A 19,731-nucleotide genomic window follows, 5' to 3' on the forward strand; every position below is an offset into this window, starting at 1 on the left:
GTTTAATTATAACTCACTTTTTATGGTGAACAGAACTTTGACGCTATAACAATGAATAACGGTTTCCGTGTCAGTTAAAAATCGTCTTTTTTGTATCTGTTATACATATCACCTCCTATCTATTGTTTGCCTTGTACTTCACCTTGAGGGATGGAAATAAGAACTAGTAGGAGTGAGTGAGGAGTGAGTAATGTGAGTAATGAGCTGTCATCGACAAATACTACAAACAAGTGATTCAAACTTTACAGTTAAGTAGACCCTATCAAATAGCATATTTATAATTTAAATTTGTTTTTTTTCTTAAATAATAAAAGTAATTACCCCGAATGGATGAGAGAATTTTTTAATTAATAACTAACATCATGAAGCTGTCAACTTAAAAAATTGCAATCACAGTGCATTCTTCAAGTTTTATCAAATATCGCCTCAATTTTACTAAATTTCGCCATTAATTAAATGTCACCTCAGGAAAACGTTGAATAACAGTTCTCTTGTCAGTTTAAAAATTTCAAATTTTTTTTCTGATAGATATTATCTGGGACATATCGTTTACTTAAACTTTATTCTGAGAAATAGAAATAACAAGAGCTAAGAGCTCATATGGCATTTGTGACGAGGCTGGAAGAGCCAAGAGCCAAGAGCTCATATGGTACGAGCTCTAGCAAAATTCTAAGAATCAATAGGTTGATTTAAAAAGAAAATCAGAGGCTTAATGCCGGTCGGGATTTAAAATAAGAGCTCTGAGTCACGAGGCCCTTTTAAATATCAAAATTCATTAAGATCGGATCACCCACTCGTAAGTTATAAATACCTCATTTTTTCTAATTTTTCCTCTTACTTCAGCCCCCTCCTTCTTCCAGATAGTCAAATCGGGGAAAACTACTTTATCAAGTCAATTTGTGCAGCTCCCTGACACGCCTACCAATTCTCATCGTCCTAGCACGTCCAGAAGCACCAAACTCGCCAAAGCACTGAGCCCCACCCCCCTAAGTCCCCCAAAGAGAGTGAATCCAGTACGGTTACATCAGTCACATATTTACGACATTTGTTTATCCTACCCACCAAGTTTCATCTCAAATTCTCCACTCTAAGCGTTTTCCAAGATTTCTGGTTTCCCCTCCATCTCCCCAAGGTCAACAGATCTGGTCGGGATTTGAAATAATAGCTCTGAGAAATGAACTTCTTCAAAATATCAAATTTCATTAAGATCTGGTCACCCGTTCTTAAGTTTAAAATACCTCAATTCTTCTAACTTTTCCAAATTAACACCCCCTAGGTCCTCCGAAGAGAACAGATCCGTTCCAATTATGTCAATCACGTATCTATAACTTGTGCTTATTCTTTTCATCAAGTTTCATCCCGGTCTCTCCAGTCTAAGCGTTATCTAAGATTTCCGGTTTTCAAGATTTCGGTTTCCCCCTCCAACCCCCCCATGTTCTTGGATCCGATTAGAATTTAAACTGGAGCATCTGAGACATAAGATCCTTCTATATATCAAGTTTCATTAAGATTCGATCACCCATTCGTAAAATAAGGATACCTCAATTTTCACGTTTTCCAAGAATTCAGGTTTCCCCCCCAACTCCTCCAATGTCACTGGATCTGGTCGAGATTTAAAATGAAAGCTCTAAAGCACAAGATCCCTCTAAATATCAAATTTCATTAATGAAATTTCATTAAAAAGATCTGATCACCCGTTCGTAAGTTACAATGCCTCTTTCTTTCCAATTTTTCCGGATTACTCCCCCCTCAACTCCACAAAGAGAGCGAATCCGGTCTGGTTATTTAAGTCACGTATCTTGAACTTGTACTTATTCTTCCCATCAAGTTTCATCCTGATCTCTCCACTTTAAGTGTTTTCCAATATTTCCAGTTCCCCCCCTACCCCCCCCCCCCAAATGACACTGCACCCAGGCGGAATTTAAAACAAGAGATCTGACTTACGAGGTCCTTCAAAATAAGAAATTTCATTAAGATCCGACCACTCCTTCCTGAGTTAAAAATACCTCATTTTTTCTAATTTTTCAGAGTTAACCCCCCCTCCAACTCCCCCAAATAGAGCAGATCCGTTCCACTTATGTCAGTTACGTACCTAGGACTTGTGCTTATTTTTCCCACCAGGTTTCACCCCGATCCCTCCACTCTAAGCGCTTTCCAAGATTTTAGGTCACCCCCAACTCCCCCAATTTCACCGGATCCGGTCGGAATTTACAGACCGGAGAAATTTCTCCAAAATTTCACAAATTCAAACAGAAATTTCTTATTTAATTTGGTCTGGTTCCTGATACGCCTACCAAATTTCATCGTCCTAGCTTACCTGGAAGTGCCGAAACTAGCGACAGACCGACCGACAGAATTTGCGATCGCTATATGTCACTTGGTAGATATCAAGTGCCATAAAAATGAGTCGGAATGTCATAGACGAGGTATCAGCAGCAAATTTCTGCAAACAATGTAATCTAAATTCTATTGCGGTGCTTCTATTGCGTCAATGAAACTAATAAGCTTTCTGCAAAGTATAGACCTCAAAATTTGTCCTGCTCATCCAAGAGTTTTACCTTTTCACCCGTTCAACCATTTTTTTCGTAGCAAGCAATTTGAATTATTAAGACGTGGATTTGTTAAGAGTTAAGCAAAAAAAAAAAATGATTTTTCATAAAGAATCATGTTCGAAATTTTTTCCCATTTTCGCAAATCTGTCTCAAATTAAAATATTTTATTCAGTCAAGGGTTTACTATGTCTCAGATACGTCTCAAGAGTCAATTTCTGTTGGTTACACTTAGCTAACTTTCTTGGAAAAGGTAATTTGATTAATGCACTATTTTATTGCAAACCCTTCAAGTTTAATGCGGAAAACATAGACGAAGCAAAAACCACAAGTAAAATAAAAGATAAAACTCTCAAACATAAATCACACAAGAAAAATACAGAGTAGAAAACAACTTAATAGAAAATACAACATTCAGAACAGAAAACAACTGTTCCATCACTAAAACTTTTGCACGAGTTTGCCATAAACAATAAAATGTCTAAATCCGTAATTCCCAACGTGGGGCATACGGCCCACTGGTAGGGCAGTAGAATATTTTGATGGGTCTGAGGCAGGACATGCACCCTTCAGCTGACTATACTTAAAGCCTTAATTTTGAAAAAAAAAACATTTACAATGTGAATTACAATGTTATATTCAAATGCATTTTAAGACCAAAAAAGAACTATGATAGCGCTGCAATGATGTCATATCTATCTATCTATCCATCTATATATATAAAAATAAGTTGTCTGTGTGTCTGTGTGTCGAGTGACGACATGTCATCAGGTCGTCATGTCGTCATTATGACGATGACGTCATTAAAGGTATTTAAGACATTCGTTCACGGAAAAATTTTTAATTGTAAAATGACTGGAGAACCTACAATGTTAACAGCCGAGGAAGCTGCTCAAAGAGTCTATGCCAAAAAACTTGCTGCTGATTGAGAAAGTAAGAAAAGAAAGCATGCCGAGGAATCACAAGAGCAACGCGAAACCAGACTTGCTGCTAAAAGAGAAAGTGAAAAAAGAAGGCTAAAAGTATTTAAGAAAATCGTTCAAAGACAAATTTTTAATTGTAAGAAGATCGTGGACGGAAAAATGTTGAATTGTAAAATGACTGAAGAACCTACAATGGCAAAAGCCGAGGAAGCTGCTCAAAGAGTCTATGCCAAAGAACTTGCGGCTGCTAGAGAAAGTAAGAAAAGAAAACGTGCCGAGGAATCACAAGAACAGCAAGAAAACAGGCTTGCGGCTAACGAACGCAAAACTGCGCAGTTAGATGAAAATCCACCTGGACAGCGAAAGTCAAAACATATCAAAACTGAAAATGATAGCGATGATGATTGGGTTTGGGATTTTGACTTGGATAAGGTCATCAATGCCTACCAGATTTTAGTTAAAAAAACAAAGGTTTGGCGATATGTATTTCATAGTGACTCTGAAAAATAAAGAAGAAAAAGAAAACTGAAAAAAGAAAAAAGGAAAAAACTAAAAAAAAAACTAAAAAGAAAAAACACTCAAAGAGAAATTACAGACCGGGACACAAATGACGACCGGGACAGAGGGAATATAAATGACGACCGGGACACTCAAAGAGAAATTACAGACTGGGATACCGGGACACAAATGACGACCGGGACACAGGTATATAAATGATGACCAGGACACAGGTATTGAAGAATATCGTTCAAATACAAATTTTCAATTGTAAGAAGATCGTTGAAAGAGAAATTTCTAATTGTAAAATGACTGAAGAACATACAATGGCAAAACCCGAGGAAGCTGCTCAAAACGAATGTATTCAAGCCGAAGTAGCTGAGCTGGTAAAGCGTTATGTCTCAGGTTCTAGGTCCGAGAGACTCCAGGTTTGAACCTTGGCTTTAGCATTAATACAAAAGAAGAAAATAAACTAAAAAAGGTAAAAACTACAAAAAAAACTAAAAAGAAAATACTAAAAAAACTAAAAAAGCTAAAAAACTAAAAACTAAAAAAGAAAAAAAACTATAAAAACTAAAAAAAGGTAAAAACTACAAAAAAAACTAAAAAGAAAAAACAACTGAAAACTACTAAAAAAACTAAAAAAACTAAAAACTGAAAAAGAGAAAAAAACTAAAAAAAGGAAAAATGAAAAATAAAGGAGAAAAAGAAAAATAAAAGCAGGGACACAGGGAATATAAATGACGACCGGGACACTCAAAGAGAAATTACAGACTGGGACACTGGGACACAAATAACGACCGGGAGATATAAATGACGACCGGGACACTCAAAGATAAATTACAGACCGGGACACCGGGACACAAATGACGACCGGGACACAGGGAATATAAATGACGAACGGGACGCTCAAAGAGAAATTACAGACCGGGACACTGGGACACAATTGACGATCGGGATACTGGGAATATAAATGACGACCGGGACACAGGGAATTTTCGATTACCAATCACCATCGACAAAGCTCAAGGGCAATCATTAGAATAATGAGGTATAGATCTGAATACTTATTGTTTTTCCCATGGACAATTTTATGTTGCATGTTCAAGAGTCGGTAAACCCGACAATCTATTTATATGCACAGACAATGGGACATCGAAGAATGTTGTATATTTGCAAATTTTACGTAGTTAAAAACATATATATCTATAACGAAAAAAGAAATCTTTTCTCTTTTATCTATATTCACAGGTGGGACACAGGGACACAACTACAATGGCGCGTAACTAATATGGCGCGTAGCGAATTACGCGCGCCGGGGGGGGCTTGGGGGTGTCGACTGACGTCATGTTTGTCGACTGACGAAATTACAGACCGGGACATCGGGACACAAATGACGACCGGGACACCGGGACATAGGGAATATAAATGACGACCGGGACACTCAAAGAGAAAGCGACCGGGACACAAGGAAGGACACAACCATCAACAAAGCACCGTGACACAAATGACGACCGGGACACAGGGAATATAAATGACGACCAGGACACTCAAAGATAAATTACAGACCGGGACACCGGAACACAAGTGAAGACCGGGACAAAAATGACGACCGGGACACAGGGAATATAAATGACGACCAGGACATTCAAAGAGAAATTACAGACTGGGACACCGGGACACAAATGACGACCGGGACACAGGGAAACAACAACAACGGGAACGCCGGGGGACACAGGGGGATATATAAATGACGACGGGGACACAGGGAATGTTCGATTAGCAATCACCATCAACAATGCTCAAATATGCTGCATGTTCAAGAGTCGGTAAACCTGACAATCTATTTATATATACAGACAATGGGACAGCCAAGAATGTTGTATATTCGCAAGTTTTACGTAGTTAATATATATATATATATATATATATATATATATATATATATATATATATATATATATATATATATATATATATATATATATATATATATATATATATATATATATATATATATATATATATATATATATTCACAGGTGGGACACAGGGACACAACTACAATGGCGCGTAACAACTTACGCGCGCGTTGGGGTGGCGCGAAGCGCCACCCCAACAGCTAGTATATAAAAGTAAGTTGTTTGTCTGTGTGTCTGTCGAGTGACGTCATGTCACCATATCATGTCGTCATGAAGTTAGTTGTCGTGATTGTTATGACGATGATGTCATTAAAGGTATTTAAGAAAATTGTTCAAAGACAAATTTTCAATTGTAAGAAGATCGTGGACAGAAAAATGTTTAATCGTAAAATGACCGAAGAACCTACAATGGCAACAGCCGAGGAAGCTGCTAAAAAAAAAGCTGCTAAAAAAAGCTTCCAAAAAGGAAGCTGCTGCACAAAAAAACTAAAAAGAAAAACAAAAAAAAACTAAAAAAAAATAAAAAAGGTAAAAAACAAAAAAAATAAAAAGAAAAAAAGGGGAAAACACGAAAATTTATTTCATCATATACCAATACAGACCGGGACACCGGGACACAAATGACGACTGGGACACAGGGAATATAAATGACGACCGGGACACAGGGACACAACTACAACGGGGACGCCGGGGGGCACAGGGGGATATATAAATGACGATGGGGACACAGGGAATGTTTGATTAGCAATGACCATCAACAAAGCTCAAGGGCAATCATTAGAATCATGAGGTATAACTAAAAAAACTAAAAAAAGGTAAAAAACTAAAAACTAAGAAAAAAGACCAATTCAAAAACGAATGTATATACAGACCGGGACACCAGGACACAAATGACGACCGGGACACCGGGAAACAGGGACACAACTACAACGAGGACGCCGGGGAGCACAGGGGGATATATAAATGACAAAGGCGACACAGGGGATGTTCGATTAGCAATCACCATCAACAAAGCTCAAGGGCAATCATTAGAATCATGAGGTATAGATCTGAATACGGATTGTTTTTCCCGTGGACAATTATGTGTTGCATGTTCAAGAGTTGGTAAACCTGACAATCTATTTATATGCACAGACAATGGGACAGCGAAGAACGTTGTATATTCGCAAGTTTTACGTAGTTAAAAACATATATATATATATATATATATATATATATATATATATATATATATATATATATATATATATATATATATATATATATATATATATATATATATATATTCACAGGTGGGACACAGGGACACAACTACAATGGCGCGTAACTAATATGGCGCGTAACGACTTACGCGCGCGGGGGGGCTTGGGGGGCGCGAAGCGGCCCCACCAACTAGGTGTTGGGGTGGCGCGAAGCGCCACTCCAGCAGCTAGTATTCTATAAAATCTGAAATATTTTTCATCAGCATAAAATATGCATAGAGGACGACCTGTAAAAAGATACCAAGTTAATGGCCTTTAAAGCATCCTTCAGGTGAATCCACATAAGATTATGAATAACAAAATTTAAATACCACGAGGGGTATCAGGGTTTTAAAAGCCCAAAATCAGTTGGGTACCACTGGTCTAAATAAAGCTAGATAAAGCTTGCGTCGTTCTGCACTACTACACACAACAATTCAACTTTCAACGGTATTTTCACTGCTTTCACAAGCATAAATATTGATACTTTACATTCAATGAGAATATTATGCTATTTGTAAAATCATTTCCTTAAACCCACAGAGGAAAGAATTTGCCGCATATCTTACAGAGGGGCTAAAAGAGTCTTGAAGTTACAAGAGAAAAATAGGAGACGATTTATTGATCTAAAAATGTCTCTTGCAGCTTGACAAAAGTAATTTTCTTTTATCTATTGTCAAGGCTTGAGTTTCCAAAAAAAAGTAGATTTAAGATGGTACACACAAGATATGTATCTATTTCAATTTGAGAAACATATTCCAGCAAGATGATGGTAATTTGAACGATTTTAGTTTTTCTGGACATGAAAACAGAGTTCTTACGACTGTACTTTAATGATTCTATACGAACTGTTCTGAAATCAAAATAATTTGAGTGCGTTGCTTTAGGTTTCAGCGTTCGAGCTCCTCCTTGACTTCAATCTTCTCCATTAATTTTAAAATTATAACATATTACAGTAGTGTAGCAGGCATTGCTATGGGAGATAAAGCCTTTTTTGGGCACTAAAGCTTCCTTATACTAAACTACAGCATTGACCTATTTAGGTGCCCATACTGCAATACAGATACATTATTAGCATAATTCAGGCCGCATCTCATCTTCAAAAACCTGTCTGAACATGATTAACAAAAGAAAGTAAATCACTTAATTTCAAACTTGACTAATTGAATTTATGATAGAGTATTGAAATTTAAATGACAGCATCTATAGCATAGGCATAGTGAAGCCACTTGTATTATCATATTGACGTGGATGAGTGCTTATACCAACACTTCTTTTTGAGGGAACATATAGTCATCTATACACCACTTTCAATGGCCCCTAATACCCAGGGTATATTTAAGGTTTTTTATGAAAGGGATGGTTGTATAAACTTTAGAGAAGGTTCATTGGTTATAAATTATAAGTTCTAATTCCCTTTTAAGAGTTAAAATGATGGAATGCAGCTAGCGCCCCCCTAACTTCCCCTCTTCACCAAACGAATCTGGTTAAAATTGTGAGATAGTACTTTTGCTCAAGACAGTCCTTAAAACCAAAACAGTGACTCTAGGGTTGACAAAGCCCCCCAATGTCCTGGGGATAGGGTCTTAAGTCATGGCTTCAGGTCCAATAAGGTTTTTACGGAACGCGCGTTCGTATAAACGTCTGATGGGGCTTATTTGATTTGAAATTGGAGGTTACAATGCCCTTTTCGACAGTCAAAGTGATTCGACTAGCCACCCCCCCTTATCTTTCCCTGCAATCTTAACACCTCCAATCAAGATTTGGATACAACAATTTAATTCATCGTAGCTAAAGATTTCGGAATTTATGTCTGTGAGGGAGATACCCCCCCCCTTCTACAACTCTAAGTGAAACGGTTGTAAGTGGGTGCATATAAGATCTTTATAGAAAAGGTGGTCGTATATGCTTGGGAGGGAACTCACTGGACTGGACTGGGAACTCAGAAGTTATAGTAGCCTTTTTAAGAGTAAAAGTGGTCGAGTACATCAACCCCCTCCCCCCAACGCACACAAACAAACACGTCGTATTTTCCCGAGATGTATCCAATATAAATTTTGAGGCAGACATTTTACTCAGAATAGTCCAAATATCTTATAACAAGGCTTCTGAGGTTGATACAAACCCCCAGAGGCCGAGGATTGTAAGTTATGCCCCTGGGGTATTTATTGTTCTTATGGAAGGAATGGTTGTATAAGCCTTAGAGGTGGCCTATTTGGTTTAAATCGGAAAGTCTAGTTGCCGTTTACGAGTCAATAGTTATGATGTTCGAGTTGCATTCTTCAACTACCCCTCTTTTCACCAAATATATCTGGTTGAAATTATGCGATGGCAATTTTGTTTATAATAGTTGTGTCTTGAGGGCATATAATGTTCATATGGAATGGGTGGTCGTATTAAATTCAAGTGGGTTTCATTTGATTTTAAGTTAGACGTTCTAGTGCACTTTTTAATAATCAAAATGGGTCAGCTGATTTGAGAGAGCCCACCCCCACGCTTATCAGTTCCCATGACAAAAGAAGTTTAGATACATCATTTTTTCAGCATTGTTGAAAGGTAAAGAATTATGCGTAGCAATAGTTTATAGCAGCAGTAGTAGCATTAGCAGCAGAATGCAAATGGCACCTTTTTTCAACATCTTCATCTGCACACGATGATATTTCTAACTTAATACCATCAACCGGTCCCGGAGCATTGCTTATACGGCCTCTTGACAACCGATACGGCCATAGTGTGATTCGATTTACTTCAATACAGTTACAATATTGCCCAAAATCTTCGCCGTAATACCCTTAGGTGTATTAGTAGTAGTAGTAGCACCAGTAGTTATAGCAGTAGCAGTAGGAGTGCAGTTAATATAGTAGTCTTAGCTTTAGTAGTAGTAGTAACAGCAGATGTAACAACAATAGTAGCGGCTGTAGTAGTTGTAGGAGTAGAAGCAGCAGTATTATGATGTAAATTTTGTCTTTTGGTTAGTTCAACAGCCTCCATGTCAAGTGTTGTAAGTTTTAATTTCACAGACGAAACTGTTTCTACGATATTGCTGATATGTCCTTTTAACAACCTGCATACGGATGGCAGGTTGTAATCCGTACAATAGAAATATTCTCTGAAAATTTCACCTTCATAGGTTGTGGATTTTGAAATAGCCAGAAGACACTGTGTGTATGCATTTAATGCTGCTTTTACGGTTATTGTAACTGACGAAACTAATGCCATAATTCTGATATTTAAAAGAGTTAATTTGATTATAAATTAAAAGTTCTAGTGCCCTTTTAAGAGTCAAAAGTGATTGGAGGGCAATCAGCCCTTCACTATAGCTCATAATTTTCCATACACTTCCAATCAAAATTTTAAGACAGCCATTTATTTCAGCATAGCTGAACGATCTAGTAACTATGTCTCTAGGGTTATTTGGTAGGTCAACCCCCCACAGCTAAACAATTTTCCCATTGCTTAAAAACTAAATGCTGCTTTAAAATAAAATCAAAAGAAATTGTTTGCATGCTGGTTGCCAATAAGAAATCTCAGTAATATACCACGAACGACTAAGGGAATTAAGCTCAAACTTTTGGGGTTACATGTAATGCTGCTTCTGCACTTAAAATTTTACTAAATCAAAACAGCGTAAGTGTATCCAGGCTGTGAAAGAGCATATATATAATTTCTGGGAATGGTATTAAGCTTTATCTACCAGGTCAACTAGAGGATGTATGTATATGAAGAAATAAAACATTACTGTTTGCATCGTGGTTTTCAAAAAGGTTTATGTTGTCTTAAATTGCTGAAACAGTTTTTCCAGCATACAAATAGCAAGGCAAACTATAAATTCTTGAAAAAACAGAAAAATGCAAACTGTTATTTTCTTTTTCCCTGAAAAAGACTGTGCTAATATAAAATGAACAGAAATTAATTTAAAAACTTTTTCCATAAAATAAGTTTAAAAAAAGGGTGAAGAACTGCATTATAACAAAAATGAACGAAAATATAATCAAATAATCTACCAAGCAAAAAACTACCAAAAATCAGCATCACTAAATAAATGAAACACAAAAAGAAGAGAAATTAAATAAATAATCGAATCAAACTCAAAACAAGCAGAAATTAACATAAGTAGGGTTCAGAACCCTTATTTTTTCTAAAAGCCAGAGTCTAATTTGTTCTTTACTGAAATTGAGTCTTTAAATGTTTTCAATTTCATGACTTTCTTTTTATAACAATTTAATATACATATGTTGATATTTATTCCTTAAAATTTTAATCAATTTTTGATTTCTTAAAGTTATAAAAGAGAAAATATTCAAAAGAATTTTTTCAGTAAAGTGGAAATTATATTCTGGCTTTTTGAAAGCATAAGGTTTTTCAACCCTACTCATGCTAATTTTTGCTTGTTTTGAGTTTGACTCAGTTATTTATTGTAATTTCTGTTCGTTTAATTGATTCCTTGGAAGACCTACCTTAGTGACCTTCGTATTTTGTGAAAGTAGGAGTTAAATATGCATATCTTTTTTCAGTAATATGTAATATATGTTGACAAAGATCAAATTGCCTAGTTTGCAGCCCTTGCCCTGAGGCCTTGGTATGAGAAGAGTTGACATTCCCAAACGCATAATTCCTGAGCCTTTCAACAATGTTTAAAAAAATGTCTCAAAATTTCGTTGGATGTTTGTTTTTGGGAAATGATGGACCTGGGGTGGGAGGGGGCTGTTTGCTCTCAAATCATTTTGATTCTAAAAAGGGCAATATAAATTCCAATTTCAAATAAAGTGAGCACCATCTGAAGTTTATACGACAATCCGTTTCTTAAGAACCTTGCATGCCCCCAGGGCACAACTTAAAGCCATTTCCAAAGGGCTCGAAGGGGGGGGGGGGTCAAACCTAGAGGCATTGTTATATGTTCTTTGGATTATTTTGTTTTAAAATGGATGTCTCACAATTTCAATCAGATCCGTTTTATGAAAAAAGTGTAGTTAGAGGGGGGAGACTAGTTCACCTCCGTCACTTTTGAATCTTAATATGGAACTAGAGCTTTCAATTTTAAGCAAATGGGCCACTTCTAAAGTTTATACAACCTTCCCTTCCATAAGAAACTTAATATCCCCCGGGGCATAATTTACAACGGCAGCACCGTCATTACAGGCTTTGTCCGTAAAATTTTGTAATGTATGAAGAATAACAATTAAATTTATGCCCCCCTCCAGGCCCACCTATTAATACTTATCTGGTGGGTCATTGAAAACTAGAAAAAGTGGGCATAAAAATGCACTTTCTGGGCACCTCCCGAGGAAGATTCACTGACCTGTCTCCGCCTTATTTGCAATTATATATTACTATAACATTCTTTTCGTGCTGTTTATATGTATCTTAGGAGCTAATGAACCACTACTTTGCCCTATGACCCTTGACAGTGGGAAACTCAATATAGACATTTTTGATAATACTAAACTAATTGGTTACCTCAGGATTTTCCCACATAAGCTTTTTGGTCCCCTTATGATGGCAGTTGCTGTTTGACGCCACAAAAATGAAGAAAGAAACTACTTTCCTGCGACATTAACTCTTTCAGTACTTACAAAGGGTGTTAGAACTTTCAATTCCTGTTCAAGTGAGTCTTCTCTCGAGATGCAATACCGCTGGTAAGAGACGACCACCTTTGAAAAAAAAGCGTCTTTCACTATTATCCTCGAAAAAAACGACAAAAGTTCATATTTTTGCAAAGGGGGGCTTGACACCTCTCTAACTGGGTTTTATGTGTATGATGTGTAGTTACATGGTTGTGGGTTGCATGGGTATGCTAAATTTGATTGTTTAACTTTCATCCAGATCGTTTGTGTTTGTAGGAGTGTTTTCCTCTTTTTGAAAGCCAGAATAGTGAATTTTCATCACTGGAATCATTATAGAAAGCCAGTTCCTATTATTTGTATATATTTTTTTTAAACTCAAATTTTTAGAGTTTCGGTTACTATTATCGCCAGTCTCTTATTACTTAAAGTTCGGTACCCCAAACTGTTTAACAACAGGGAAACAAATTCTCATATTCTAACCACCAGTTCACTATATTTGATGCTTATATGAAAGTTCAAATCAAAATTTATTGTTAAGACTAATTCTTTACGTTACTAATTGACTTGGAGTTAAAAAGGTTTTCTTATGTTTTTGGGCGCAAACTATTGTATTACAATTCAAAAGGGTATGAAACAGAAACTGGTTGAGCTATTTTTTTTTACTGAAAAACAGCAATAAAACTCCAAAGTTTCATTTGGATAAACTGTCTCCTAATTTTTAATTACCCGTGGCCTGATACTATAATTTTGGAGTTCGAGAAATTAAGAAAACTTTAAATGATACCTTTTCAATATGATAACATGCTTTTTACTGCATTTTTCATCAGTATCATCATTTAAAACTGTCTAATGTATAACACTAGAGAATACCTAGTTAAGTAATGCTAAATCCTTTCAATCTTTGGTAAACGCAGATGAACGGTGAATAAACTATGATTTGAACTATTATCTTGTTCAAATCAGGAATTGTGAATCTTGAGTTCAGCTGATTCTTCACTACTAAGCAGCTTATATTCCCAGATTTTATGAACTGAACTAGAGAGTAATTCAAATTATACTCTATTGCTATCTACCTACGTTCCTCACAGACAGAAAGGATTCGAGCTTGCCTTATTAGTCAATTGATCAAATCCCTTACGATTTCCAGAAAGCTCCAAATTAAAATATTCAGTTATTCCCGTGTTACACCCTTTTCACAACCCGTAGGCATATAACGTGTCTTAATTTATTTTTATTATTCCTCTCAAAATTCTCTAAAGAAGCTTTAATTTATCAGAGATAAGTGATTTATGAGAGGGCTCTGGCTTAATTTTGTATTAAAAAAATAAATAAATAAATTTCAGGGCTGACAACCAGAAGTAGTTCTTTAACACCTACATCTCAAAGTGTCATCCGAGAAGAAAAGTTTACGTGTCATTCCTTCCGTCATGGTTTACAAACAGGTAAAAATTGGTATTTTTCTAAGGGATAGGAGTGACTCATCAGACTGATTTAGATGGTATTGGGGGTCTAACAGTAAATATTTGTGAGCTGTTAAATTTTTGGGGAGTCTCAAGACATGACAGCAGTAGCTTGGCACTAGTTTCAGCGCTTCCAAATGTCTTATGGGGAGATTGATATAGTTATCCAAATCCTTGCCTTGGTCTTCAAAGCAATTTTGACACTTGTATTTTTTTTGTCAGAATTTATACTGAGTAATAATGATTGCAGTTGTTTTAGATTTAACTTTGTAGATAATAATTTATAGTGCTCTTTTTAAGAGCCAAAAGTGATTAGAGGGCAACCAGCCCCCCTCTCGCTCCTCTTTTATTCCCAATGAAACACGATCAAAATTTTGAGACAGCCTTGTTGTTCGGCATAGTTGAAAGGTTCAATACATATGCCCCTGGAGATGGCAACCCCCCCACAAACATAATAATTTAGGCAAGGGATGTAGGTAATTCAGGCAAGGTATTCAGCTACAAAATATTTGTTGGATTAATTAAAAAAAACTTTCCGAAAAAGAAGTTTTACGAAGAAAAGTAAAGGCTGTTTTAAACTTAACATCAGATACCTGTTAAAATTCAAACTCGAAACGACAAGAAATTGCTATTAAAGAATAAATTAAACCCAAAACCAACAGAAATTAAATAAACAATCATTGTAAAAAAACATACAACAAGTAATAATATAAATGAATATAAAAATCTTAAAACGAGTAATGCTTAAATTGAACATGCAAATCAAACTTAAAAAAATATTTATTTTGCTACTGAAGTATAAATGAAACCAAAAACGAGCTTAAATTAAATAAACAATCCACGCAAACAAACGTACAATAGATATTCATTTAAATGGATAAATAAATCTTAAAACGATTAAAACTTAAACTGAACGTGTAAATCAAGCTTGAAACGAACAAAAATCATTACAAACAAGAGTTTGGGTACCGCCTCCTTCTCTCATTTTAAAAGTCTAAAACCTATAGCGTCTTTGGTGCTTTACTGAAAACTATAAGATAAGATAAGATTTATTTGCAAAAAAAGCCTGCAGGCCATAGCAAAACACATACAACTTTAAAGAAACACCTAATTACAACAACTTAAACAAGCAAACAAACTTGCAAACAACTTAAACAAGCAAGCAAACTTGCAAACACTTTATGAATTCAGAAACACCCGTAAATAGACTCTTACCAAGCTAACTCCTCAAACATGATTCCCTATGCTTAATCCTAAACGAAGAAACTTACACAACTGTTTAATAGCATATCCATTCCTCTCAGCCATTCGCTCCTTTAACCAGCATTCACTGCCCAACACTCGTCCAAAACATTCCTTCCGCAACTCAGACAGCTCTTCACACTCGGATACAAAATGAACTAAATTTTCATTCCCCCCGCCACACATAGGGCAAAAATAGGGGCCTGCCTCCTGCCTAAACTTTCCCAAATATTTCCTTCTGATGCCTAAATCTAAACTATCTCCTCTTAGCAACAACAAATTCTTCAAGTCCTCCCTACTCAACCAGATTTAAAATAAACTTCCTCTCCCCAAAACTCTTTAGCTTGGGGGTAAAACCTCAAAGACACCGATTGGTCCTTATGAGTTTGCCACTCTTGGATTTCTTGGTCGTTCAGGATTCGCTGAACTTCCTTCCATACTGAAACGCTTCCATCCACTGGTCCTTTACCTTCATTCCGCATCTCTGAAAGGCCCGAAATGTCCAGTATTTTCTTGACCTGATTTGCCCACGAATCCCGTCTACCGTCCTTCAAATTCTCCAAATACGCTGACTTAAGAAGCCGAACTCTAGGTAGTCTAATTATTTTCTCCCTATATTTCACCATTTTAACCAATCTACCACTCCTTAAAGTGAAAAGCCCCAAATCTCCTTTCAATACCACTGAACTAAATAAATCCTTCAAGCCTAACATTCTCTTAAAATATCTTAGTTGAACTACTTCTAACTTAGCGGCTTTAGCGAAACCCAAACCTCCGACCCCCAATGTAGACTAGTAACTACTTTTGTCTGGAACACCCTTTTCTGAATCCTCATGTCAGCTAACTGACCTAAATTACTTCTCCATAGCACATTTGTTAGCCTCTTACCCCTTAAATTACAATCTTCCACATGCCTAGACATCCCTTTAGTGCACTAAACTTAACACCCAGATAAACAATATCCTCTTTACCCTCCAGCATCACTCTTCCAAAATTAAAAACAACCTCAGAATCAACCTCTCCTTTGCTCCTAAATACTAGTACCACTGACTTCTTGGCATTTAACTCCAAATCCTTCTTTTCTAAGTAATCTTTTATTAAATCTAATTGCTTCTGAAGATTCTCCCTACTATCCGCCACTACTACTATATCATCCGCAAATAACATACATGATAGCCTGAACCAATCCAAAGATACATATGGGGCTCCATTATTTTTCATAAAACTGTCTAAATCATTAACAAACAAGGAGAAAAGCTTTGGGGATAAAGTACATTCTTGTTTCACACCCAAATGAGACGTAACCAGTCTAGAAAATTTCCCCATCACCTTTACAACAAACTTCACCCTCCGATACATAGCTGCTATTATCGCTACAAAACAAGACGGCAAGCCTATTTCTAACAGGCTTTCAATTAACAACCTCCTGTTTACCGAGTCAAAAGCACTTCTCAGGTCTAAAAAGGCTACGAATCGCCGACCATTTTTCCCTCTAGCATTTTTCCGTCTCAATATTTCCAAAGTAAAAATATGGTTAACAGTGCTGAACGTCGATTTGAATCCCGCTTGTACCGGACTCAGCATTTCCTCTTTATCTAACCAATCTCTTAGCCTAAATTCCAAAACCTTACAAAATAGTTTACTTACCACATTCCCCATAAAAACAGACCTAAAATTTTCATGTAACATTATATTGCCTTTCTTAAAAAGAGGCACTGCTACCGAAATGTCCCACGAATGAGGCCAATAAGCTTTCTCCACTACAAACGAGAAAATCAAGAAAATTCCAACCTCAGGACCTTTGTAGATATACCATCTATTCCTGTACACGAGTTACCCTTCATCTTTTTCAACTGACCCCAAATTTCTTCTTCAGATACAGGCCTAATTAAATCGTAATCATTCTGCCTTAAAGGGTAATTCACCCTCCCTAACTCACTATCATTTGACCCATTCAAATCATTCGTCCTGACATGTTCAGACTCCCTCTTTTCAAAATAATCTGGCCACGTCTCAACTGGCGGGACATCTCCTCTTATTCCCAGGCCCTGGATTGAACATTTAACTACCAACCAAAACTCTCTAGGGTTTTTCACACTGTAAGCTCTCTTAATGTCTTCATTAATCTCCTTCTGCCTCTCTCTCTTTTTAAGTCTTTTAACCCTATTATAATTTGACCTTACTTTCCTATATTCAGATAGCCTGCAGAAGTTTAATTCCTGATCCGATGGGTCCGTTGCTTTAAGTAGCCTAAAACGCCTAATTACCTCTTCCCTTTTCTGCCTACATTCTTCATCGAAAAAACCCTCATCTTTTTTGGCCGTCCGTCTTCTATCCTGCACTAAAGGCCTGATACTCTCATAGATTCTATCTATAATTACCGAAACCGCTTGATCCATTTCAGCTGGTTCTGAAAAATTCAAAATCGAGTGGCAATCATTTTGAAATTCCCCACTTTCTAGTTTCTTTTTAACCAATTCTTCTTTCTCCTTGACTATCCAAACTGGATTTCGTATTCTTACCTCACGCGTAGACCATTCTTTTACCCTTTCAGACCGTCGAATACACCCTCTCAGCTGAAGACTCACTGGCAAATGGTCAGAACGACCAACTCTAGGACCCTGAGGTCCATCGCCTGGGGCCAGAGAGATAAACTATATAAAATATAATTAATTAAGATAGGGAAAGACCCACTATAGCATGTAAAATCACCCTTACCAAAGTCTCCTCCCAATCTCCCGTTCATAATTAGTAAACCTTCCTTTTTACAAAAATCTATTAGATTCCTTCCCCATCTATTGATTTTCCGAAACCTATCCCTACTTTTCCTAATAGGAAAAACATATTCACAATCATTTTTCAAACAAACATTCTGCCCTGGTAGATTTACAAGGGGTTCACCAACCTGCAGCTCAACCTCTTCACTAGTATATGCATAGAAATCCCCTAAGAAAACGAATTTACGACAAGGGAACAATCTTTTATACTTCTGTGTTTCATTTTCCATCAATTCCCATGTATCTTCACGACTGTAAGAACTACTACTCGGAGGCAAACATACAACACGCACAACAAGGTGAACATTTTTAACTGACAATAACAACCATAATAGATTTTCAGACTCACCTTCTAGCCTACGACATAAATCAAATACTCCATTCCTTATAAGCGCGGAAATTCCTCCATAATATCTACCGTTAGCAGAGGCGTTTCTCCTACACTCAAAAATACCAAAATCTTCACATGACAAAAAAACCATCTAGAGAATTTCACATCTCCACAAGACAAACAACATCCCAAATCTCACAGCCTGCTGATGTACTCGACTCCAATATATTTTCTAACTTCTCCCTACTATAACCTTGCAAATTCCAAACTACAAAACTTATACACGAATTACTATGGCCCTGCATTTCCTATTCTGGTAATTTTGGCTGGTGCCCTGGCACTAATACATCCCCCAAAATAGAAAGCTCCTGAGAAAAAACTGGAGCTTTCACTATCTGGCGAGGCGCATATGATTCATAATCTTGAATTACTTCCCCTACTCGAGCATTTCTTTTCCCGCCTTTATCCTGCTCTAAAGGACTAATGTTCTTACTATTTCTTTTTCCCTGCCTGACACCCTACTGAGCTAAATGTACCACCTGTTCTTGGCTAACAGGGGTATGATACTGCCCACCTACAATATCAACCCGGCTCCCCTCTTCTCCACTAACTACAGAAATAGCACTTCCAAAACTCTGACCACTCGCAACAGAATTCACGGATCCGCTTCTCTCCCGCACAATAATCTCATTACTCGTCTTTGCCCGAACGTAAGATATCTCCGGTTCATTTGGATCATCATTATAAGGGCTAGCCATCTTCTCCCGCGTAAATTTCCCTGACTGAACTTCAAATAATGTCTCTTGCTTTGCTGATCTTGATGCTTCTTTACTGAGTACACTCTCACTGACCCTCACTTCAATGCCCCTGGGCATATTATGATTCAAGTCTAAACTCTGATTATCATGGGTTCTCCTTTCATCTACTGCTATAACCTTGCGTTGTTCCTGATTGATTTCTTTCACTTTATCCAATTCACTATCATATGCGAAAATCTTATCCCCCACGAAAAGTCTCACACCCCTCAGCTTTGCATTTGAATGGCCTTCCGTACGCGCGGCTTCCAAAATTGGTATCAATTTACTGCGAGCCAACAAATCTGAAAAAGAGTAATCTGGGGCCACTGACAACTGAAACCTTTTGGATAATACGGCCGAAATAAATAGGGTTTTTTTTAATTCCATACACGCTAATTTAATTAAGACTGGTTTGACTTCCTGCTTT

At 36.9% G+C, this 19,731-nt stretch overlaps 1 protein-coding gene across 2 annotated transcripts in view; it reads left to right on the plus strand.

The window, feature by feature from the left end:
* LOC136025247 (Kv channel-interacting protein 1-like) overlaps positions 1 to 19,731 on the plus strand; it is a 333,579-nt gene that overhangs the window by 686 nt on the left and 313,162 nt on the right. For both annotated transcript variants that reach the window (XM_065701082.1, XM_065701083.1), the window contains exon 2: positions 14,041 to 14,139. In XM_065701082.1, the coding sequence (XP_065557154.1) occupies positions 14,041 to 14,139 (99 nt within the window). The remainder of the gene's footprint in view (positions 1 to 14,040; positions 14,140 to 19,731) is intronic.

This window comes from Artemia franciscana, chromosome 3, assembly GCF_032884065.1.
Source record: "Artemia franciscana chromosome 3, ASM3288406v1, whole genome shotgun sequence".
NCBI classification, from domain to species: domain Eukaryota; kingdom Metazoa; phylum Arthropoda; class Branchiopoda; order Anostraca; family Artemiidae; genus Artemia; species Artemia franciscana.